General features: G+C 36.7%; 1 protein-coding gene across 1 annotated transcript; it reads right to left on the bottom strand.

The window, feature by feature from the left end:
- Positions 1-483: 483 nt before the first annotated feature.
- Positions 484-25,828, bottom strand: LOC109061326 (protein Shroom1-like). Its single transcript, XM_042711517.1, has 8 exons — positions 25,722-25,828; positions 10,402-12,938; positions 9,557-9,609; positions 8,105-8,503; positions 6,305-6,832; positions 5,792-5,891; positions 4,132-4,404; positions 484-2,092 (listed from the first exon to the last, which is right to left on the bottom strand). Exons 2-8 carry the CDS (start codon positions 12,850-12,852, stop codon positions 1,838-1,840), a joined length of 4,059 nt encoding a protein of 1,352 aa, XP_042567451.1. The 5' UTR covers positions 12,853-12,938; positions 25,722-25,828; the 3' UTR covers positions 484-1,837.
- Between the last annotated feature and the right edge of the window lie 1,013 nt (positions 25,829-26,841).

Raw genomic sequence — 26,841 nt, 5'->3', positions numbered from 1 at the left:
TTCAATAGAACAGAAACAAAATGCCTTGAGTGTGTATTATTTGACATGCATGACAGGCCTTTACTCTCTTTCAGCAGAACATTACTGTATTACTGTAATGCATGAGTTGAGAGCTTTTATATATATATATATATGTATATATATATTAGAAACATTAAAGTTGAAAGTTCTTATTACATTGTGACATTATGTACATGACATTTCCCCCTATATTTTCATATGCATCATAAAAATATGAAAATGTCTGTAGTCCTAAATGGTCTTTAAATAGGCTCATTTAGAAATATCTACATAAATATTATTATAATATGACACAGAGACCCACCTATTTGAATTAGGCTTAACATCAAACAAATCAATTTATTTGTATTCATGTAGCACTTTCAGAGCATTTTTTCGGATTATTTTGTCTTAACGCACACCACACTAACTAATATCATCTGTCTTGTTCTTATGAAACACTTAGGATGCACGGCAAGGGAATGTCATTTACATACTTTATTCGCAATAAAACAAAGGTTATGGAATTTATGCATCCCACATAACAATAAGCTTGAAACCGGCAAGATAAAAAAGCAACCACAACACTCAGGAAACCACAAGATGGCAGCAAGACAAAACAGCGTCACTGATGAACTAACATTCACAGCACGCTGATAGTGCACAAGTGCTCATTGACACACAGTCTCATTCACTGCTAAATCCACATCCAGCAGTTGTCAGTTCAAAGCACAATCTGATTGCTCAGTGTCAGATGAAACAGATGCTGGTGGTCTGATAATAGTTTCTGACTATCATAAATGCATCCATGTTGTGTCTGGGTGCTGTTTCTGTAGAAAACTAGGTCTTTCATATGACTAGGGTTTGTTTTTTTCAGGCCATATGAACAAGAACTTCATGTGCATGACTTATCGGTGACCAAAAGCCAAAACAAACTTCAGTTTGTTTATTCAACTACAAAGTAAAACAAAAACATATTAAAGAAATATTCCTGTTTAAGATCACTTCATCTGGAAAGCATCTGCTGTGTACAAACATCTGACAGACATCTCTAAGATGTTAGTTTTACATGCATTCTAAATCAAAAACATCTTAAAGACATCTTCTAAATGTCTATTTGACATCTGATAGGAAACGTGCTATAGATGTATCGCAGATGAGCAAAAACTCAAATAGACGTCTCCGTGATGAACGTGCTGTCAGGGCAATTTAAAGCTGGTTTGGGTGGTCTAATGATATTTTAAGACACTGAAAGAGTTTAAAGTGCACAACACATACAGTCTATGGGAGTGACGCAATATTATAATGCATAACTTTTAATAGTAACTTTCCCCAACACTGGCAATGATGGCAGTAAAATAATAAAGACTTCAATCGTTTCACCAAATACATCTTTAAAGAGAATCTTCAAAACTATATTAAATATACATACAACATGATAGTGACAAATGAAATTACAGGACAAAAGGGCAAGAATGAAAAGTTACATTATGTTGACCAATGAACTAATGAAGCCCTGAAATCAATACGAATGAACGCTTGGGATCGATTACAACATGTGCAGTTTATTATCAAAAGTGCTTCTTTCATCCTTTTTTTGGTCTTGATTTGAGAGTGCTCTGTGACGCATATCTGAATAAGTGCATTTCTCATTCATCTACTTGAAGGTCTCAGTGAACCATTCCTGGGCTCTTAAATAAAGCTTTCCATGGTTTCCAAAGTCAGCTTAAGAGTAGCTCAACTACAGCACAAATATAGCATCTCTCTGTAAAACAAACAGCCACAAAAGACACCTTCAGGCACTAGACAGCCATGTGCGGTAGTTTCTGGAGCAGTTTCATGGAGGTAAACTGCTGAGTAAAGCCTCGAGCTGCTCCTCTCCTAAACGCTGTTTCTCCTCCAGGTCTTTCTGACGGATGAGTAAAGAGGCCTTGGTCTGAATGAAGCGCCGGTACTCCTGCAGCTGTGTGTCCGTCAGCTGTTTGGAGAGGAAGATGGAGACCACACGCTCCCGTCGGTCCAGGTTGTCCTTTAAGTCTTTGGCGTCCTCCCTCTGTTTGCACAGGAGACCGTAGCGGTTGTCCAGCGATTGCTGTGGATCGAGGAAAGTCGTACGGATATTATTGATGTGTCACAATTCTGGTCATTTGTCATTAACGTTAGCAGTCACACACAGGAAACTACAGGAAAATATAAATTATTTATAAAATATGTGACCCTGGAGCACAAAACCAGTCTTAAGTGTCAATTTTTCGCAATTGGTATTTATACATCACCTGAAAGCTGAATAAATAATCTTTCCATTGATGTAAGGTTTGTTAGGATCGGACAATATTTGGCTGAGATACAACTATTTGAAAATCTGGAATCTGAGGGTGCAAAAAAAATCTAAATATTGAGAAAATCATCTTTTAAATTTGTTCAAATGAATTCTTAGCTATGCATATTACTAATCAAAAATGAAGTTTTGATATATTTACAGTAGGAAATTTACAAAAAATATCTTCATGGAACATGAGCTTAACTTAATATCCTAATGATATTTGGCATAAAAGAAAAATCAATAATTTTGACCCATACAATGTATTTTTGGCTGTTGCTACAAATATACCCCAGAGACTTAAGACTGCTTTTGTGCTCCAGGGTAACATATAAGAAATCTGTCCCATTTTCAAATCACAAAACATTTTTTTCTGGGTCAAAATGACCCGGAGCCTGAAAACTTTTTTTTCAATCGTTTCACCAAATACATCTTTAAAGAGAATTTTCAAAACTATTTGTTTCATACAACATGATAGTGACAAATGAAATGGACCCGGAAGAATGAAAAGTTACATTATGTTGAAAATGAAGCCCAAACTTTTTTTTTTTTTTTTTGAACTACACAAAGTAATACTTAATTTTCAAAACATTTGTTTCTGGGTCAAAATGACCCGGAGCATGAAAACTTTTTTTTTTTTTTTTTTTTGTCCAGAAATCTTATATCATTTCATTCTAGTAAAATATAAACTATTATATTCATGTTTAAATTACTAGTTTTTACCAATAATTGTAATATAAAATAAGCACAATCTTCACATTCTTTTACTTAAATAAAAAAATACCTTTTCAGTGCACGAGAAGACCATCAGAAATGCCCTCAAAGCTCTAACTGGAGCAATTAAAGTGGAAAATTTGGAATAAAATTCCAATTCCAAGCCAATTTGCTTCTTTATGCATTTAATTATATATTTAGACATTAAGGCCATTAACACCAAAAAATGCTGCTCACCAAGACTGCATTGATTTGATCAAAAATACAGAAAAAAATAATAAATTGTGAAATATTATTACAAGTTAATACAACCATTTTCTGTATGAATATACTTTAAAATGTAATTTATTTCTGTGATGCGCAGCTGTATTTTCAGCATCATTACTCCAGTCTTCAGTGTCACATGATCTTCAGAAATCATTCTAATATGCTGATTTGCTGCTCAAGAAACGTTTCTGATTATTATCAATGTTAAAAAAGGTTGAGCGGCTTCATATGTTTGTGAGAACTTAGATACATTATATTTTTCAGGATTCTTTTATGAATAGAATCATTAGTGAACAGCCAGGGTTGCCAGGTCTGCGAAACAAAACCAGCCCAACTGCATTTTTCCTGCGGTTTTGTTGAAACAGCTTTCCTTGGAGATGGAGGAGGGGTATCTTTAACCCACGGACTAAAACACAACCCTAAAAGTAACTCTATTTTACCGCAGACTTGGCAACCCTGTGAAGAATCTCGTCTTTACTGTCACTTTTGATCAATTTAATGTGTGCTTGCTGACCCCAAACTTTTACTGACCCCAAACTTTTCAACAGTAGTGTGTATTTTAATAATAGATTTATGATAGCATTTGTGAAACAAATTAATTGTGCCATGTTTGAACTCTCATGGTTTTCAAATATTTGTCACAAGAGGGCAGTGTAATGGTAAAACTCATCGAAACTAAAGAGTGGTTTCGGTCAGGCAGTGTTGACACCATCAACACATGACTCTCACTCTCAAAGCTATTCTAGCAACCTTTAGTGTGTTTAGAGCCCCTCCTGGTTATTCACACAAAGACACGCCTCATTAAAACACCTGGTGTGATCTAAACTCACTCTCTCCTCCGGGTCCATGCTGTCGTCGGCAGTGCTGAGGGCGTTCTGCACACGGGCCAGACGGGCCGACAGACACAGCAGCAGACTGACCACACGCTCCAGGTCCTCTATAAACTGCGTGTAGCGCTCAAGCTCGGCTGACACACAGCTCTCTCGTACCAGAGCCTCCACAGCGTCGCCCCGCTCTCCGTTCACCTTCTCCTCGCTCTGGACGGTGGAACGCACTTCCTCTAGACACTTCAAGTGCTCCTCTATGTGTGCTATCAGCCGTCTCTATACGTGACAAGATTCACAGACAAAACAGACAATATATCTATATTTAGGAGAGTTGATACTGTAAGCGTAAGATTTCAAAAGTGCACGTTTCTGAAGTAAAAATCCCACATATTTTCTCTACAGACCTTTATAAAGCTTTCAGGACAGAACTACGAGCTCTGAGGGAAAGATACATGCTTCTCTAGAGGTTAGATGTCAATGTGATTTCACTAAAATAAATAAGCTTCCCATTGATGTACTGTATGGTTTGTTAGGAGGACAATATTTGAAAATCTGGAATCTGAGGGTGCAAAAAAAATCACAATATTGAGAAATCATCTTTAAAGTTGTCTAAATGAATTCTTAGCAATGCATATTACTAATCAAAAAGTTTTGATATATTTATGGTAGGAAATTTACAAAATATCTTCATGGAACATGATCTTTACTTAATACCCTAATGATTTTTGGCATAAAAGAAAAAACAATAACCTACACCCATACAAATTACATATTAATCTACTTCTAAAAAAAAACAACATAAACTAAAAAATTCAAATGTGCTAAACTGACATATATATATATATATATATATATATAGTAATGAACTTTAAATACAGTAACACTTTACAATAATGTCCCATTCATTTTTATTGTTAGTTCATGTTAACTAACGTAACCTTTGTTACGAACTTTCTTGTAAAGTGTTGAGCTTAAACATATACTGGGGCAAGACTAAGTTTGTGAACCCTTTGGATGTACTTGAATTTCAGCATGAAATGGTCAATCACAACAGTCTGCCTAAACAAAATACTTGGTTATTATAGTTATCATATTTTACATTATTCTAATTTTAAGGTTGAGAAAATGTCGATCCCTAGGCTTAATGGCGTTTTAGGTTTTTGCATAGAAGAGCTTCAGTCCTCATCTCTCTGTATACACAACACAAACGCAAAAACAGATATTTAAAGGATTGAATAAATGTCACGTATACCTCACTTTCGAAGCATGTGCACAACACAGAGGCCAGATATAGTCTGTTTAACTTTTATACATTTTTTTTTTACTTTATATTATTTTTTTTAAAAACATGGTCAAACTTTAGTTTAGGGATCGATTCTCACTATTAACTATGACTTTTGTTTCAATAAACTCCCAATTTTGCTGCATAATTATAGTAAGGTAGTTGTTAGTTTAGGTATTGGGTGGATTAAGAGATCTAAAATATGCTTATGCAGAATAAAATAAAAATATCCTCTAAAGAAATAAAAGTGTTCTCAAAATATCCAACAAATACACACACTAAAAAGCAACAACTTAATAGTGAGAATTGGTACAAAAAACATTTCTGAAACCACTGTTGCACTCAGTATAGCATTATTGCACTTTCCAGAAATAAGAGTACCTTTTTGTCGATGATATCGGTGTTGTGCAGGTTATCTTTCTGGTTTGAGAGGACAGACTCATTGTTCACAGATGACGGAGGTTTCAGTGGCATCTCAGTGCTTAAAAACAAAAAAATAAAATAAAATAAACATGCAGTGGACCTGTAATATTTTAAAACTGATTTGAGTGAAAGTGCTCTGTATCAATCTAAAAATGTGCTCTGTTGCAAATAACGTGCTTCACAACGCACACAGGAGACCTGACTCATTAGCGTGTTAAATACATATTACATAGATTTATTAGATTAAACCTTTTTTTCAGTAGTGCACAAAAACAAACACCATCTTAGATTATATTTTTCACTTAGCTTGTTGCAGAGATCACTTGTTAAGATGCCTTAAAATACTGTCTAGGTAGGCAGCTTACTGTGTAGTGCAGGTTTTGGAACAGAGCCATTTATTTTGAGCCATAGATGCACATTTAAAACTTAGGAAAGGACAAGATGCTTTTGATGTGTTTATCTGACAGTCACCTGTGAGCAGCCTTTTCTGGGTTATTAACCTTCTGCTCCTGTTTTTTCTTGTAGTGCTCCTCCATCAGAAGAGTGTCCTCAGACAACAGCTGCTCCATCAGCATGAGTGCCGTCTTCCTATTGGTTACGGGGTAAAGAATGCCAGCTAACGATTGGTCAGCTGAGACCACGTCCCGAACCAGCACCTCCCACTCCAGTTTGTCCACCGGACCGTTCCCTTCCGACACCTCGTTTTCCATCACAACAGGGCCGTCTTCCTTCTTTATGCTCCCGTCTTGTTCCCTATTAAGTACAGGTACCGATCCGGACTCTGTTTCCTGAATGCTAAGAAGTGTTGTGATAGATGTGGTTTCGTACTCATCAGATGGGCTACGCGGTGCATTCTGGGGTTCAGCAGAAGTTGCCGTTTCAGTAGATGGCCAATAGTTTGCCTCGGCCTCGTTTATCTCAGAAGATGTGATCCATAGACTGGGATCTGTTGTGACTCCGTGACCCAGAGAAACCTCTTGACAAACGTCCTGCTCCTTGCTTTAATATATCAAAACAAACAGCTAATTAAAAGGATACCTTCAATACAGCCACACAAACGAATTAATAACAATACTGATGACTACATTTTTTTTGACTAAAACATTGCTCTGTTAAACCTGTGCTATTTTATGCTAAAGTATGCAGTGGGAAATACAGTGCCATTCAAAAGTTTGGGACAAGTAGGATTTTTAATGTTTTTTAAAGAAGCCGAAAAAACAGTAATATTGTGAAACATTATTACAATTTAAAATAATGGTTTTCTATTTTAATATACTTTAAAATATAATTTATTTCTGTGATGCAAAGCTGAATTTTAATCAGCAGTTACTCCAGTCTTCAGTGTCACATGATCCTTCAGAAATCATTCTGATGAGCTGTTTTATTATCAATGTTGGAAACTGCTTTATATTTCTTGGAACCTTAAAAAGTACAGCATTTATTGAAAATAGAAATCTTTTGTAACAATATAGACTACCGTTCAAAGTTTGGGGTCAGTAACTTTTTTCCTTCTTTTATTTTTTTTTTTAAAGAAATTAATACCTTTATTTAGCAAGGATGTGTTAAATTGATAAAAAGTGGTAGTCAAGACTTATATTGTTAGACAATATTTCTATTTGGAATAAATGCTGTTCTTTTTTACTTTTTATTCATCAAACAATCCTGAAAAAAGTTCCAAAAAAATATTAACCAGCATATTAATATTACTGTTTTGTTCTGTATTTTTTGATCAAATAGATGCAGCCTTGAACAAGCATAAGAGGCTTCTTTAAAAAAAAAAAAAAACATTTAAAACCTCAAACCTTTGAAGGACAGTACATGTGGCTTTATAATGCATTTCGTTTAGCAACTGAGGCCAAATTCTGAATGTGAAACACTGATGCATATCTCCATGCCTAAGATGAACTCTGATGCACAAGAGTGAACCAAGCCGTTGTCATAATAAGCCCCAAACAAATACACATTACCCCAGGTACAGCATAAAACCTTGGAAATTTAATACCCAAGATTAATTGCTAACCCAGAAAAGATGTAGCAGTGTGAAGCATGGAAAAAGACAACTCAGTTTTTTGTTTAGAGTGATCTGGAGTTAACAATTTCAGTTTAGAAACTATTATATAACACTAGCTTAAGTAGCAGGAACATGTGAGCGACCCATTGATATGTAATACTTAATAAACACCTAACCAAGTATGAGTAAAAGTATCAGTATTTACAGAGACTTGCCTTAGCAAGCACCACTAATAAATGCAGCAGTTGATTCAGATATACCTGATTTCTGGCCTGGAGTGACTGGACATGGACAGAACGGTGTCTTCTTTATTTTTACGTCCATTGTGTGAAGCTGTATGGATTTCATCATCATGGGAGGATACATGCTTTACAAAATGGGTTAAGAGTGGCTTCTCAGGGCCTGCCGGAGAGCCAGCCGTGTGTTCTCCAGAGCTGGGAATCCTCCTATGTGTGCGCCTTCCTTCAGCAAGAAATGACACCATTCTCTTCTCTGCACCGGGATTGACCTGCATGCCCTGAAGCTGGTCAAGCTGCTCTGAACTTTTGCTGAGAGCTTCAGGCCTCGTGACCTTGGATACACCAAGCTCTTCCATAGATTTCCCTCTCGAAGCTCTGACTTGTACGCGCCGCTCATCAGGGACAGAACCTTTCTTACAACTATGAAAAACAATCCAATCCTCTACTTTTCTTAAAACTAAGAAAAAAAATTCAACATTTTATATATAAATAGAATAAACAACAAAAAATTTCCAAAACATACAGATAGTCAGCTATACATAATTCAAAATCAGAGATGAACCGATACTAAATTTCTCAACCGATACCGATAGCAGATTATTCATAATGATATCTGCTGCTGCAGATACAGATAGTTTGGTTTTCCTTTTTCCAACTAATGCTGTAAACTATACAGATAACCCTTTCATTTGGTACATTACTATAATGTTAGAGTTTAGAATTTTCTAAAGAGCCCAAACTATTATATTAAACTATTTATATTCAGATATAATAATCACTCAAAACTGAAATGTTTGTATACAACATAATTACACATAAGGTAGTTTTCAAAGAAACTTCTAGATTTATTCAAACAAACATATATAATATAATTTCACTTTATAACATGTATTTGAGTGGAAGTGATGACTTGTGCACTGTGCCAACGCTTGAAACAAAGTGGCTACAGCGATCCGTCGTGCCACATTTAAGAGCATCAAAACACATTTTTTGTTTGAATTTGTGATAAAATGTACATAGTTTGAGAGCTGAGACTTGTTTTTATTATCAGAAGTAAAAAGCCACAAAGGTCTTTGCGATCAATGGATGGTAGGTGCATTATATATAGTGTTTGATGAAGGGAAAAAAATCTGGCAACCGTGACTTGAACTATGGGTATTTAATGGGGTCAAACAGATCCTGCATTAACATCTCTTTTTATTTATGAGATTGCATTAATGCGTTGTTACTGTGCTCACTTTGACAGCCCTATATTCTGCACTAGAGACATTTTTAGTTTTTTCGCACCATTTTGATTGACAGAGTATGATTTGGCTCTGATCATCAGCTGTTTTTAAGCATTTGGCCAAGGTGCAGATAATTGCTTTAATCGGCCGATACCAATTATTGGCCCGCATCCCTAATAATAAATGCAGGACAGAGGTCTAACCTCTACCGCTATCCTGCTCAGCAATAAGAGCAATAATATATCACCTTAAAATAGCCTTATTATCATTGGCTGAGAAGTCATCTGGATGTTTCCGAACCTACAGAAAAAAAGAAAAAAAATGATGTAAAATATAGCCATATGAAAATCTACATGTTAGTCTTGGATGTAGAGCTGCACGATTAATTGTTAAAAGATCATGATTTTGATATAAACACCCACATGATCTTATTTGTAAATGTCTATTAAACCTTTGACAAAGTCATATCGGAACATTCAAATCTGTGTTCGCGCTGTCACTGACACAGAGAGAGCAGTTATCGTGGTTAGGTATGAAACAGCTTTTCAACCACACAGTGTTATTTCTGTGTTAATCATTCATATTATGACAGAAGCACTGGGAAAAAGGTTTATAGTTCGGGTATGAACACTGATGTCCATGGTAGTGATCAAAATGGAGCAAATCATATTTTGAAAGTAATTTTAGCTTCAAATTAGCCTTTTCAATAAGGTTTGTTGATTACAATGTTTTGCCACTAGGTGGCAACAAGTGACTTAATAAAATATTTTCAATGAATCATTCATTCAAGATTCATTAAAAAATGCGGATTCATTCGGTAATGGATGAATTTGTTAAGTATTAAGTATTTGTTAATTATTTAAAATAATTAATTCCAATTAATTAAACTTTTTTTAATAGAATGAGGTGATTAATGTTTTGTCACAGCCTCTATTTTGCTTAGTTCAGAATCGTGGGAGAATCACGATCTATATTTGAAACGAAAAAATCATGATTCTCAATTTATCCAGAATCGTGCAGCTCTACATGGATATTAATTTAACTGGAAATTCAAGTAAAACTGTAATTTTGTTGAACATTTTTATAAGGTACCTGGAAAGCATGGGGAGTCGAGGTGCTTCGGGTCCGAAAGCACTTGGGTTGTTCAGGCTGGTCCAGGAGATTCTCCACAGAGGCGGACTTCCCTGCTGTAGAGGACTCCTCTCTCCAGCTGGAGTGCCTTGAGTGCTTAGCAGTGATGAACTGGGTGTATTTAACAGAGTTTGACACGGAGTCAAGAATCTGACCTGCGGAGAGAGGCCTGTGGAGCTTATTGGAGCCTGAAATGCCAAAATTATGTCTAGAGCTCTCTGCAGTTGAATTCCTGTTGCTGGGTACTTGTGGAAGTGGGTGCTGGGGCTCAGCTATCTTTTGACCAGTTTTGCGTTCCATGTATGCTACTAAGGCTTCGTGCTGAAGGTGCTTCAGAGTTGATTTTGAGAAATTGGAGGCAGACAGAGCACGTCCCCGTGTTTCGAACATCTTCCGTCTAGCAGCCACTAGACCATGATCACCCTCTGAGAGAAGACCTTCCACTTCATTGCCAAGAGAGTGGCAGGTCATATAAGCAGGTCCATCTGCCAGCTGGTGTAGCTTCTCAGGCTCAGAGTGAGAGAGTTTCTTCTGATCTGCTGTCAAACGCTTCCTACTCCCTACCCGAGGCACCTGTGGTTGAGCAATATTATGTGGCTTCTCTGGTTCTTTTTCAATGGCCTTCTCAATCTCCTGACCAAGGTCCTTCCTGTACTCTTTGTCTTTTTCTTGAGGATTGTGTAGTTGTGGCATGGGAGGTGTCTCCAAGTTGGTCAGTTTGCCTTGAAATGGAGGACTGGAAGGGTCAGCAAAATGTTTTTTGTCTGTCTGCTGCTTGAACCTGTGGGGCCGAGAAAGCTGCAGATCTCTTCTTTTAAATGAAGTCTCCCTCAAAACCTTGGATTGGACATCTTTCAGTTTCTCCTTATAATACTTCTTGTAGGAGTCATCTAACGTACCACATGGGTAGAACAATTCCTTCGGTTGTTTTTCCTTAGACATTTCACTCTGCCGATATTCACCGCTGGGTGGGGTTTGCTCATCATTTCCAGCTTTCTCTTTCTCTTTGTCTTTGGCACAGTCTGGATTCTTGACCTCTATACCACAGTCATTATTGTTTTTGAACTTGTCTGTATATGATGCCCTGTTCGCTCCTGTGAGGTGATATAAAAGTGGGGTAGTCTCCTTGCTAATCTTGTCACTTGGAATATCCAGTTGGGGCCGCCTCGATACTCTGGTCATCTGTTCCTCTTTCTTGGGACGACTGGTATGGTCTTCCTTAATTAGAGCAGGGTTCATAAGTGTACCAACTGAATTGTCTTCTGGACCACAATAGAAGATAGGGTGGCTGGTGGAGTGATGCCTGCCAGTTTCTCTACTCATGACCCTTTGGTCCTCTACACCTTCAGAGGTCTCCTCTGGCTTGAAATGTGAATTAACTGCCTTGTCATTAGGATGCTCCACATCTTCATTCTGAATACTGCATTTGTGTTCCTCTTGGTAAAACAGTTTACCACTCGGACCATCAGGAAAACTCTGCCTTCTACGATGAGCTTTATAAGACAACTCACTGGAGGTTTCTGCACCTTGGACGGCACTGGGCTCAGACGACTTTAAGACTCCAGTAACAAAATAAAACTGTCCTTTGTGCTGAATACTCCCACCAGTCATGTTTTGCGGCATATGGCAGGAACTGACAAAGCACTGGTGCTCAGAAACGGGTCCACCATAAGCTGAATGCGATCTCTTCCTTTGGGTTTCGGATTGACTGCTACAAGACTGTTGAAGGGGCTCTGGTTGACAGGTTTGCAGGGATGATCTATTTACAATTCTTGTAGGCTTTGGTGGATCAAGCATCTCGTCCTCCGGGTCTTGCTCGATGTGATCTTTAAGCTGTGAAGATGCGCAACCATAGACAGGCACAGCCCGGACACCACAGACCTCTGAATTACTCGTCTGCTGTGAAGTAGAAAGATCAGCAAGCTGTCCTTCTGGACTCTGACGTGCCCATGAGTTTTCAAGGTTCCTGGTTGTTACTAAACTGTTCAGACGAGCAGGAGGTGGTGGTGGTGGAAATGGATGCGTATGAACTGGTGGATCTTCAGTGTCAGAGAAGCCACTGCTGCTCCAGTGATGCTTTTGTGCAACGGTTTCCATGGAACGGAAAAATTGGTCCATGCTCTTGGAACCTGAATCAAGAAAGGTTGGGCTGTATTTACCTTTCACATATTTCAGATCGGTGTAGTGCAAGTTTTGTGACTGGGGCTCATCCAGTAGAAAAGGAGAAGGGTAATCAGGGACTGTGGAACCACCAGAGAATGAGCTATAGGCTGAGTCCCCTTTGCTGTGGTGATGGGTATACTGATCAATACTACTGCTGGACTTGGCCGGGGAGAGTCGACTAACCGGAAGACTCAGAGGGTATAGGTCAAGGTTACTCATCCTCTCAAAGTGGAAATGATAGGAATCCATTTGGACTCTGATGTGGAATTATGGACCCAGGTGAAATATTTCCACACTATAGTTACAAAACAGAAGCCATGGGAATCTGGCATTACCTGGGAGAAACAAACATATAAACAATTGTAAAACTGTCATTTTGAAAGAAAAAAATAAGTCCTATTGACCACAATACACATCACAATACAGATTTTTTTTGCGTGAACAAAATTGCTAGTTTTATATTGATTGGTGTTAACGATTAAGTTGCTAATGACATGAGTTGTGCCCCAAATGACTGAAGTACAGTGTAAGTATAGTATGCTTTTTGTACTCTACCATCTAGTGTATGAATTTTAGAAGGTTATTCTGTCATCTAGCATCGTCTGATAGCCTGCCACTTTTCGCTACATAACACCGTGTCCTAACCAGACGCGAGATTATCATTGTCACAGTTTGTATTGTTCCAGCCCCGACGTTGTAGAAAATAGAAACAGTTTCTAAAATAGATTCCGCTGTCGCTTGTCACGGCTTTTTGGACAAAAATTTAGGTTAACATAGAAAAGATACCTTTTATTGTTAGGACACATTGTAAGATAAGCTGTGATAAGTGTATGACGTGTTCAAACATTGCACACTTTAAATAATTGCATCATCTGGGTATCTGAAATGCACTTCTCTTTCTGGGATTTCAGTGTGAATGCACCTTACTCTATTCACACTACTTTACCACAAAATGGCATAAAACAGTGCACAAGTAAACCATTTGGGACGCAGCTATGATCTCTATGAGAGATGTGTGTGAATTACAACTTCCTCCCCTAAAAGAATGTGTTTAAATTCCATTCAAGTGTAGTGCTTGGTACAATGCAGTACTCTAAAAGTCCCCTAAAATAATTCCAAAGCAATCTGATTTCAGCCTTCATGTGAAAAATTATTTTAATTTCAAGCTTTTTCCTTGAGTCCTATTTACCAGCTCACTGTCAGGATGACTTAACCTAATAAGTTGTTTAAAGAAAGCGTGAAGCTTGTAAGGAGGAACATTTGCCCCCCCCAGCTTTTTTTCTAATGGGGAAACTGATGAAACTGATTGGTAAAGCATATAACAAGGTGTAGAATGTAAAAAATGCATATTTTTAGACATACTATAGACAAGTCCCATGAAAGGAGCATGCAATTAGATATTACAAAACTTTTTTTTTTTTTTTTAAGAAGAAGAAAGATATAAAATAATGAACAGCGGCACGGTTGATCAATGATGACATCTTTAATGAGAGTCCTGATGAAAAGGTGCTTGGATGAAGGACTGACTGAAAATGTCTGGAATGTAATTTTAACCAGGCTGAAACATTCTGGAAGTAATCATGTGAGAACTCTTAGATGGATTATGTACTTTAGAGAAATGCCAGCTTTATAAAAGATTCCACCTTAAACTTATATTTGTAAGTCTTTGATCCATATAACCTGTAAGCATCATCTTTTATATACTATAACATATTTGATTGTTAATTTTGAACCTTGGTGATCCTTCTACCACCAGACAACATTCATAGCAAGCAATTTAAAAATCAGTTTTAAACTTTAAGACTGCTCCCAGATTAAGCAAATAAATTCAATCGAAACCGTGAACAAACACTTCTCTCTTGATTGACAATGAGAACATTATGCCCTAATTACATATTGCAGTACAGAAACATGGGTGTTTGTGTGCAGGAAATGCTACATAGTGTTCTGGGCACGAGTACAGAGAAACATTCAAGTGGAAGGAAGTGCAAAGCAAACTAGTAACAATATGCACAAGAGCTAGAGGAAACAACAGAGGTTCTATATCCAGGACAAACCCCTTGATCACCATCCTGTACAAATTTATAAAGCTTGCTAGGCTGCATCAGTAGCATACGGTTTACTTCTCTCTTATGTTAATAGATGTATACACTGTGAGAAATGTAACCAAGCCTCTCTTACAAGAGTAAGAGTTTAGAGAGAAAAAAATAAAATTAAAAGGTAAAATCTTTAAACTTCTCTGCATGCATATCCCTGAAAACATTCTCCTCTGGAGTTCACTTTGATTGGCTGTTTTGTGAGCGCAGCAAATCTCTCCTCAGACAAATGCCGGCAGGATGGGCCTCCTGTCTGTGACGTGCACCCTGCGAGCGCACAATGAGTGCAGCAGAGGGAATATTTCACCGCTGATAATGGTGTCTGAGGAGTGAAAAAAAGGCCTTGCATTCCCGGCCAGCTTCAGAATAAAGAGGGCCCCGGTGCCATTTATTCCCAGAGTCCTCTGCACGGAGAGAGCTGCCAAGCAGGACATTTTCAGCACAGACCCTCCCCTCGAATACTGTAAAGACTTCATCATCCAGCCCATTATTCCATTCAAAATCATTTGAGCTGGTAGAACAAGAAGAACTTATGTAGAGCTGTTGTCGTAGGAAATGTTATTCTGTTCCCATAGGAAAGAAAAATCGCCATGGTTTCTCCCAGACAACAATGAGATTAAAGAAAGACTTTTTTTACGTGTCTCTTCTCAACAGTATGGAAGGCTCTTTCCGCCACTGAATAAAAAATAGAAATCTAGATCATCTTGCAATTCTGACTTTTTTTTCTCAGAATCGTGATACAAACTGGCAGTTGTGACTTATAAAGTCAGAATTGTGAGATATAAAGTCGCAACTCTGAGAACTGGGCTTTATTAAGGAAAAAAAGTCAGATTTGAGTTTTTATTTCACATTTCTGACTTTGTAACTGGAAATCTCACAATTCTGAAAAGAAAAAAAAAGTCAGAATTGCAAGATAAAAAGTCACAATGTCCATACGACAGTGTTTCAAGATCTGCAATCAAAAGTCAGACATTCCAATATGAAATTAAACATATAAGATTTTATTCAGCCATATTATATTAGTTCAACTTCTGAATTCACCAAAAGCCTTCCACAAAAAAAGGTGAGCTATTCTTAACCTTTACTCAGACTCGAAGTATCTAAGCATCATTTGTCACCTGCTCTCATAAACAGGTGAGAAGATCTCTTGACTTGTTTTTTCCTGTTTTGCCAACGAAAATAGTTCCCAACTGCTGGAGCAGTTTGTGCGTCTCAGAGCAACACACATTGGTGTTTCTTTCCTGAATGAATCTGTTTTTGAATGAATCAATTGAGAGATTCAATGATCCATTCATAAAGACAGTCACTTGCTTGGTTTCTAAATGAATCAGCTGCTTTAAATGAATTGTGTGAATGAATGATACAATGAATCACTCATTAATCAACGCCACCTACTGGCGGTTTTAGTGTCATATTTATTTATCCAGCTAAGGTACCAGCACAAAAACACACATTCAGCAAAATACGGTTTAATTATCGTTTACGAAAAAATCCCCAAAAATACTGAAATATCATGTTTTGTCAGTATTGCACACGCCTAGGTCAAACTGAAATGTTTTGTCAATATTTTACCATGTATTATTCATTCAGCATGGAAGTCCATTCTACAAAATTATTAATGTATGATTATCTTTCGTGACTTTCTTACTCTGATCTACATCACAATCACATTTTCGACCTGGTCTCGTCAGGATTGGTGTCTGAGATTATCTTTATTGGCTCTGACCCAGACTTTTAATGCAGTTAACAAGCGACGGTATAAAGCAGGATCAATGCAAATTATGAAAATACTTGCAGTAGTGTTCGCTAATAGGCAATTTAGCAATGCAAAGTATTTGCTAAGACTGGCAATGCAAGGCAATTAATTATTTTAAGGTGGGGTTTAGTGAATGGACAAAATAAAAGAAAAAAAAATTATAAATCCGACTTGTTCCTTTCTAAGGTTGAAATCCATGGAATTTAGGATAAAATGTGATTGTATCCAAATCCTGAAAGTCATTACTCTCGAAGAAACAATGAGGTCAAGCAAACAGAACCAAGTGTAAAGACACACACACACACACACACACACACACACACACACACACACACACACACACACACACACACACACACAAAACAAAGTTAATAAGACAGACACAATAATTATTCAGTAAAAACTTTACAATAACATTAACTAACATTATATTTTCTACAGCATTTATTAGCCTTTCTTACTGTAATAAAAATACAGTCGTTTATTGTCTATGCTAGTTCACAGTGCATTAACTAACAGATAAATAATGCTTGATTTTAAAAACGTTTTAGCATGTTAATGTTGGAATTAACAGTTTTAGGTGTTGTGACAATATGTAGAGTAGCATTAGGCCTTTTAAAAGTTGCATCATTTCATATTTTTTTTAATTGATGTCACTGACACATTTTAAAAGAACACAATATTATTTGAAAAGTTTGCAACATCTCCAGAAGAACAGTTTTATAGATGCAAATGAAAACCACGAAAAGGGCATGTAAGAACTAAACTTTAACCAGAGAAATGTTTGTGCCAAATTATGTCACATTCTTAACATTGCCTCGCTTAGGTAACAGGACAAGGTGAAAGAGCGAGTGTAACAAAAGACAGTAAACGGACGCGTAGAAGCATCGGTGAGGAAATGGCCCACTTTGAGATTTGACATTCTTTCTGAAGTCTATGTAGTGGCCATCCTTTATAGCAAGAACACAACAGAATAAAAAAAGTACTAGTAGCAGAATCCTTATTGTCAGCCGTGATAAAGATACTGTGAGGAATAATGGTGGACCCTGATACTGTTCTCTCATTACCTAAAAACTCACAATTAGAAGCCATGAGAATACAGGAAGTGGAGCAGGGACGGTCCTTAGGGAAAGGCACAAAAGGCGTCAGGATGAGAACACTGACGCAATCTTTTCTCGAGGCGTTCCAGTGATCTACCTCACTGTACAATTCAGTGACGTCACAAAGTGTCTTTCTTTCCTGTCACTGATAGTTGCTCTAGAAAGAACAAAACAGATCTGATTGTAGTTATTCACATCCTTTCATAAAGATGTTTCCTTGTATTCCTCGAACTGATATACAGAATACATTGAGTCATGCCTGGAAATCATTTATTTGGCACCCAAAATGTAACTGTAGCAGCTCATGGGTTTATTTCCTGCATTCTATCTCGACTTGCAATGCTACATATTAATGACCTCAATAACTTGGCGGAGAAATCATTTTTTTCTGATCATTATTAATAATAATAAATTATTGAGCACTGGCGTGTTTTATCATAGTGAGATTGTCAAGAGTTTTATCATTTAATAGGGATGTTACGATTCCCTCAACTCACGATGTGATATGATAAGATTTGCTCACGATTTTTTACACAATGAGATTTAAGACAAATTATAAATCAAAAGGAGTCCTTTTACTATTTCACAGACAAAATGCTTCAGATTTTTTTGTGAAATTGAAATATGAATAATAACAAAACTACATAGAAATATTAAAACAAATCCCAAATCAAATAAATAACACAAAAAATAAATGAAATCTCTTCATATAAACAAACTAAGGCTTTGTCTGTTGCCTTTCCATTTAAAATTAGAGTCAACCACTGCATTTTACTCACGATCCAAACAAAGATGCTGCATGCATGCAACATGAGCAGTTTCTGATTTAAATTAGATTGTATAATTTCAACCAGAAAGGTCTGACATTAGCTTTGTGAAACTATACTACATAAAACAGATCTGAATGAAACCAAAACAGCAGACGTACTGAATGAGATGCAGATTCACTCCCTGACAGCAGGTGGAGCTCATGGAACAAAGCAGCACTGCGCTAATAAACACTGCTTTAATATGCATCATACAGAGACAAGATGAGAAGAAAACCATCTAAAGTTTTCTGAAGACCCTCAGAGACACATTCATATAAACCCCCATTACCAACTGTATCGAGATTCGTTTAACATCTCAACCAACTTCAATCGTCACATATATATTTATTGATTTTTAGCCATCTCTGCATGCATCTTACATCCCTAAAATTTAAGCAATAAAACTATGAGTCTGTACATTAGTGTTAAGGAGGTTTTAAAAACACCATTTACCTGTAAAAACTACAATCACATGGCTGCATATGGACGCCGACTGACCGAGTGATGAAGCCTGTGAGAATGCAGTTATATGCCACAAATTCAAGATTTGAGGGCAAAAATGCCCCGTGTGGGTTTGTGTCTTATATTTACATCATATGATATTATTTTAGCAATATCACACGTGCAATAGTTTTGTCTTTTCCAGATTTTCCACGATTGCAAATGTGATACTAATTTCACCGTTCAATAAACAACGTTAATAGGGTTTTAGACAATTTTGTCAGCAATGTCTGTTTTGCTCAATTTCGCGGACGCAAATAGATCCAAATTAAGGGACAGCAGAACTTTTTCAATACTGCATGAATCTGCGTTTTTTTAACGAATCGAATGAGCCAATGATTCAGTGAACCATTCTAAAAGCAAAACACTTGCTTCGTATCTGAATGAATCGGTTGAATGAATGACTCACTCACTAAGACCTACTGGTGCTTTTAGTTTCATATTTATAGTATAATTTCATTTAAAAAAAATGAAATTATAAAAAACATTAATACCCATTTATTATCACTATTTCTGCAATGCTGAATCAAAATAAATGATGAATGATAAAACTTAGGCTGGCAAGTCAATGACAGATGCATGGATGTGCATCGTCACTTTTCATGTAACCTCATGACAACTAGCTAACAGCACTCTTATTGAGCCCTTATCAGTGGTAAAGTGATTACATGGGATGGGAATGTGCGAGATAAACTTACACATGCAATGCAAGCACATATGGTATTATGTCACATTGACTCAGGTTGTTAACATTCATGGCACGACTTTCTCTGACGATTCAACTTCAGTAGCTAATGTGTTTCTGACAGGACCTGTGCTGACTGGGACTCGTCACATTACGTGACAGATGAACTGCACTCGCTCGATTACACAGAAACGCTCTGTTTACAGCCCATAAGGACAAAGTTTCATTTTTATCCTCCCTTACATAATATGTAAGCCTCACAGAGGAACTCAACGAAAACAAGTCACCGAATGGCAATGCCAAATGTTTTTCAAAACCCCCAGGCTTGTTAATCATTTCAAGATCGCTGAAGACAAAACACTGCCAGGTGCACTTTTCTCCTTTTGCAACTCAGTTGGAAAATAATCTGGAAACAGATAAGTAATCCTATCCGGGGAGTGGAAATTGCTGAAATTCTCACATTACAGTCTCTGAGAGGCCAAGCCAGGTGGAGGTGCTATCAGGTGACACTCACCTGTCAATCAAACTCAGAAACAAACAATTCAGCTCACTACTAATTATACATGATCCACACAGAACTGAATATGTCTACAATAAATACAAAACTATGGAGATTAGGTCATTCAGACACCAGGTAACTTTATAGTCTTTTTAAAGGCTTTCGATTATTAGGTTTAATTAATTATATCAGCCACAAAACACGCAAACAAAAATCACTCATCTTTCTCAGCATGTCACCAGTCTGATGTCCACACAGAAGAGTATGAGAACTTCAAGAGGATGAACCTTACAAAATCAGGGTCTTTTACCTCTATAAAGGGTTATTATAGTTTACTGAAATTAAAACGAAAATGATAACTATTAAAAAAAAAAATCATCATCACTTTAACTGAGATGAAATAAAATATTTTTATTTCAGCTAACTGCCAATGCAACATTTCTCATTTTAAATTTAGCTTTACTTGATGTACTGAAATAAATAAATAGAAATGTATAAAAAATTATAGACATTAAAAAAAACTACTAAAAGAAACAAAATTACTAAAATGCTACCTAAAATGAAAATGAAAACAGAAGATATAAAAATAAAAACCATTCAAAATATGAATAAAAAATATAATAGTATCCCAATGATATTAAAATAACACAGTTTCACAAAAAGAAAGTGAAGCTTATTTTAGGACCTTTAAGATTGATTGATTGACTGAGTGTATTTTCATGACAATCATGACAATAACGTAATAATTTATTTTTTTTACATTTTCTAAACTTTTTAAGTAAATATAATATTATTTGTTGAGCTAAATTGTATCTATGCTGGAATATGTAGGACACTTTTTTTGTAATGACAATTACTTTTGCATAAAACTTTTCATCTTTATTGAGCAAATTAAAATTCCTTTACTGTTTATTTGATGTTGGGGTTAAATATAGTTTGGATATTGTGGGTTTTCTCTTTACTGTTGGCAAGCCTTTATTAGTTCAGATGAAGAAATAACCTTAATGTTCTGACAGTTCAAACATTCCTTTCTGGATTCCTGTTCAGTGACCTTAAGATCGCAGACAATCATGCAACTAAGCAAAGGTGAAGTCATAGAACTATTGCAACTTTACGAGACCAAGAAGACAACCAACAGCATACACTAACATTTGCATTTGTTCCTCTCAAATTTGACTTGCAAATAAACACAGTTTGATCAGCTGAAGAGATGGTACATGTCCTCTGATTGGTTTGTAAAAACACTGAATAAATTAATAAAGATTAAATTACTTAAATTTGAGGTTATGACACTGTTTTCAGCTACTAAAGCAAAAAAAAAACACTGGAAATGAAGCAACAGAACTAAAATGTTAAAAGAAGAAATTGGGGAAGAATTTTTTGGATGTGAAGGAATTAAAAGGAACTGTTGGATATACACACACACACACACACACACACACACACACACGTACCATATTAAAATCACATCACTGGATTTTTGTTGATGTGCTTAGAAAAATTACAATATTATTAATTGAGTATTTTTTTTTCTTTTCACGAGGGACAAAAACCTGCACTTGTTCTGCTGAAAGACTCAAAAAGATCTCAGCAGCAAAGACGCACTTCCTTGAAACTACAGCTAATGGAAAGTTCAGCGTTGCTAGCGGTTCATCCTTCCCACTGCGCAGAATGCTTGAAGCTCAACACAAAGGCCTTGAAGTTAAAAATAAGGTAATATAAGATAATAGCTGCTATTAAAATCCTAATATGGAAGGAATGTGATGAATGTGTTTAGTCCCTGCACTTTTGCTAATTACAGCTGATGACAAAGAGCAGCCATTACAGTAGAAGAAAGAGAGAGAGAGAGAGTTGAGCTGGAATAAAACAGATTCACCTCCACTGCTACAGTTTAGTGCTTGTGGACTTTGCCACCTTGCAATTAATCTAGAGGTGCATGACTATAGATAGTGATGAAAAAGATAAAAACGTGGAAGTAGAGAGTTGGAAGAGGCATGCGGTGTTTGCTGCTGCTCTCTTCTCTGTTAAATCAGACATCTTGGAGTTTGAAATATGTCTGAAATGCACTGTAATTATGGGATAAATGTCAAGCCTACCACATATCAGCATTCTGAATACCTCTTTAATGAGCTAAAATGACACTGGTTTTAAACAAGACACATCAGCGACAAGTGTTGAAAACTCTTAGAAACCAAACCAGCAACCTTGAACCGACTGAATCAGCATCAGTGTGAGCGCAGCTTCAGATATCCAGTTTTGTGCAGAGTGGCTGATAAACTGCAATAATGTGCAATATTGAACTTATTATTTGTTAGATTCACCCCCAACTGATATTCAAGTTCATGCATGCCAAGCCAGAGTTTGATTTAATGCCATTAAAGTGGTGCAACTTTTGCTGGACAAACAGAATGGTATTTTCAGTAGATGGGTGCATTATAATGTCAGACGTCTCATTGTCCTACAGTAGATTTTTCATGCTTGACCACTCAGAGATGCTGAAGCAATCAGTCACATTCTCCAGGAGTCCCTCTGAAGCTGAGCCGTTTGGATCACGCTGCTTTCTCTTTATGAGTTACACTAGTTCATGTAGACAGCTCTCTCCTTTAATGAATTACAAGTGGGTCACATGATCATGAGCACGTGAAGAATGAAGGGACATGAAATGCTGAGATATTTAGGGGTGTCGAGAACTAGGAAAACACTACTTCAGCCGCCTTTTCACTTCATACGACAAACACATTACCAAGCTTTTTCCTGAACATGGTTTTCTTTCTTTTTGTTAAAACAGTCTTTTTCTTCACATTTTAATCACCTGACTGAAGTGAAAGTGGACCGTGGAAGTAAAATAACGACAAATGTAAAAAAAAAAGCATGCATTAATTGAAAAAAAAATGCACATATTATTATAGGTTTTATTTTTAAAGACGACAAGTGTGTGTAGAGCTTTTCATTACTTATAGTGTTGTAAAAATGCAAGTGTTTACAGAGCTTTGTTTTTAAATCAACTTCTAAATGTCTGTTCAGTAGTCTCTATAACAGATGAAACTATTTAATTTTGTGCTGCTTCTAATTAAGTTTCAAAAAGCAGTTGCAAATGTTGTACAAAATAAATATCACCACTACTCATTTGCACCAATATAACGTGCAACTCTTTGTGTTACTACCAAATTATATGTAATATCTAATTATATAGTTATAATAATATAGTTACCAACATAACTTATTTGTGTTTAGCTGAAAAAAGAAGGTTTGGAACTGTAACTTTGTGGCTGCTATCAATGTTTTGTGCTAGACGATGAAGACATATTCTAAAATACACAGAAGATCACTAAATAAACGCAAAACACACTGCGCATTAACAACGACCTTCAGATACAAACACACAGGGCTATGTACATGCACATAAGAGACTAAATGAAAACACAGGTGATAAGCATTGGTGAAACAGAAAAAAATAAACACATAATCAGAAACTAAGAAAACCTAAACGAAACCAGAGAGGAGAAACCGGGACGACTGGAAACAGAACAGAGTATCAAAATAAAAGTCAACGGAACAGAACATAATCCAAACAGCAACGACATGAGGGTGAGTAAATGATGACAAAATCTTTGGGTGAACTATCCCTTTAAGATGTGGTCAGATTTAGCCCTGCTTGGTGAAACTGAGTCGTTTTGAAAGGAAAACAGTGTTTGGGAGTTAGTTTGGGAGTGAGAAAGCTCCCCATGCAGATTTTGCTCACTGAATTTCCACACTAAAAGTGGCTTGGTTTGAAAGTGACTTCTGCGAGACCTGTGCTTTATACATCACAATGACAAACATCTAACAGATACAAATAACCAAACAACCTCAAAAAACAAAAATACAAACCTTCACAAGCATCCTAAAAAACCACCTACAACAACTACCAGCATCATAGTGGCATCTAGCAGGTGCACCTACCGCTTCTCTCTGAATACGTAAAAATCCAATTTATTCATTTATAATCCAATTCAACTTCCAAGTGCATGTTCCCTGATGTAAAGTCTATCTGAAATACGGGTCAGGCCTTCACCAGCACAGGTATTTGTTTTCTCAGCAGTTCCTGGAGTGAACATGGCTTACTCTGCCAACGTTAAGAAAGTAAACCTACACAGTTCGTTCACTGATAAGAAGAGATTCCAAGAAACATCCAGTGGTTTTTCCAAAAACAGTATCTTTGACATCATTTACTCATCTTGCATGTCATGTTGTTCTAAACCTGTACGACTTTCTGTTTCATGGATCACAAAAGAAAAAACAACATTATTTACTGATCATATTTCCCCATTCATTTTGGCATATACTGACATATTTCCCCACTCATTTTCATTAAAAGACTTCTCCTTTGAAAGATTTCTCCTTTTGTACTCAACACTCATAGAAAACCTAAATGAGGAATGAAGTTTAACTGTTCGTTAACTCAAAAGATGACGAGACTAGACAGCAGTCTAAACAGGTACATCTAGCAATCCTACTAACCGTCTGACAATATTTGTTACAACAAAAGCTCAGGTGACTTTGTGTCGGATCGGTTTACCTTCATGCCTGACTAACATCTGCCCACAATGGCATTTTTAATGTGTGTAAATGACCCATATGGCACATTCCACATGAGTGTGTCAGCATTCGAAAAAACACGAATTTAAGCTTTTGAAACTTGCACTGATAATCAAACAGGAAGTTTCTAAATTAAATGCTTTGTTTTGTTTTGTTTTTTTTTACTCAAAACATCAATGTCAAAAGCTGAAGTTCAAGATGCATTTTATAGATTAATAAGTTTGTGACCGTGAGCCTGGATAAACCAGTTTGCATTAAGGATGTAGGCTACTGAACGTTACAGTAACACCCAAACAATAAATGGATTGTCTCTCCATGCAAAAGAACAGTGAGCAAATGATTACTGTAATCCTGACCTCCTCAACAGACATTCCTGGAGTTATACACGTGATATTTTACAGCGTGTGAGCATAAATGCACCTGTAACAGATACAGGTGTTTTCAATGACAATGCAGTATGGGAAGGGTCTTTGTTGTGGCCAAAGGACAGTAAAACTGGCTCATGCATTCTCTGAATCTGTATGACAGGAGTCGAGGATGCATTGTGTGTTAGGTATTTGTTTTTGTTTTTTTAAGTAGGTGCAGTTGCATTTGTGTTTATATGCGTCTCGCATGCCATGCTATTAAGACTGATAGAGTTTCAGCAACTGGACAAAACGCCAGAGTCTGGTTTCCTCCGAACACTGCAGAGCAAAGCTGTCACATTTTCACCCCTCTAAAATTCATCGCACTGAATAATTCAACTAAAGTGGACTGTGACCCACAGTCATGCAACTTATCTATCATGAACAGACCATTTAATAAATTATATTGCATTTATTACATATCCATGCTGAAAAAAGGTTTAAATTACTGGTTTAAATTAGTCTTGAGCTGGTCATAGTTTGTGAGAGGGGAAAGTAGATGGTCAGAATTTGTTCTGCGTGATTCCCTCTTTTCCCGGTGGGACAAAGTCCCCGAAAATAATGCACTTCTGTACAAAAACCTCTCGTGTAATAGCGTCACACTAAGCTCGTATTAAAAGAACACTAACCCTAACCCTAAATTTGAAAGAACATCTTATAAAATAAGTAACTCCGCCTGGAGCTGCTTACCTGCACGCCTCCGAGCGCGTTTCATCACTCCAGCTGTCGTAGAGTTCTAAACTACAGCAGAACTCTGCGTGTCTCGAGCACAGAACAGGTCTCGAGGTGAAGAGAAGCGACTGCCTCCTCTGTGCGAGAGCCAATCAGCGGACGGGGGCGGGGCCACAAAGGGGCGGGGCGCGTACAGGAGAAAGTTATTGAGCTGTCCATCAAAGGCCCTCATATTTGTTTATGTAAATGTTAATGCTGCATAACTGTAAACATCTTATATCCTCCTGAGAACCAGAAAAAAAGTTTTGTTTTTCTTTACGTCATTACACTGGACGGAGCATAAGAAACAAACAGAGAGAAAAAAACAACAACATTTTTGTATTCATATTTTATTCTGTGTCATTTATAGAGGACGCCAGGACTAGTTTAATCAAAAAATAAATAAATAAATAAACATGAAGAGGCATGCATCAGCAAAAACAATGTATTATTTTTTTATGCACCAATCAGTTTTTATGTTTCAGGTTGTTTTTAGCCAAACTTTGTACAAAGATGATTCTCAACTATGTTATGAAAGACATGACAGAATGATTTGATATGCTACTGTACTTTATGAAATATGTGAGTAAAGTGTCCATAAATTGACATACAATGTATCTATACACTGCATCTAATTTGCATATTAATGTGTTCTTGGTGCAAAGAAAAAAGAAGTGTAATAATGGGAGTAACAGCTTACCATAAGAATATCTCATATTGATCTATAATTTCTTGTGTTTCCCCAAAATGCCAGAAAATTACGCCCTGTCATAACAAAAAGTAACATTCCAATTTGAAACTCCATAACATTTTTCTGAGATGTTTATTTACAACAAACAATTAGAAAATTAGCCAGATTTAAATAATTGCGAAACATTTTCATATTTTCCCAAGAGTGCTAAATTGGATCATTCTGTCAATATCAGTCATATTTAAAGACCAAAGAGAGGGAGTGTTTATTATCAAACCATAACATTTGATCTCTCTAAAAAGCCCTGAATGTGCTCTGTACTTAACTAAAGCTGTGGCATGTAGGCTCTCAGAGAAATTCACTAAAATATAATGTCCTTCGGGGACGAAAAATAACGCAAAAGTAACG

The sequence above is a fragment of the Cyprinus carpio genome, chromosome A21 (genome assembly GCF_018340385.1).
Source record: "Cyprinus carpio isolate SPL01 chromosome A21, ASM1834038v1, whole genome shotgun sequence".
Lineage (NCBI taxonomy): Eukaryota > Metazoa > Chordata > Actinopteri > Cypriniformes > Cyprinidae > Cyprinus > Cyprinus carpio.
This window is presented reverse-complemented; position numbering and strand designations above follow the sequence as displayed.

Coding starts and splice junctions, on each gene's coding strand:
- LOC109061326 (XM_042711517.1), bottom strand. CDS start 12,852: ATGGATTCCTATCATTTCCACTTTGAGAGGATGAGTAACCTTGACCTA. Junction 8,504..9,556: donor GATAATAAGGCTATTTTAAG/GTGATATATTAT, acceptor TGTTTTTCATAG/TTGTAAGAAAGGTTCTGTCC. Junction 5,892..6,304: donor CCAGAAAAGGCTGCTCACAG/GTGACTGTCAGA, acceptor TTTGTTTTTAAG/CACTGAGATGCCACTGAAAC.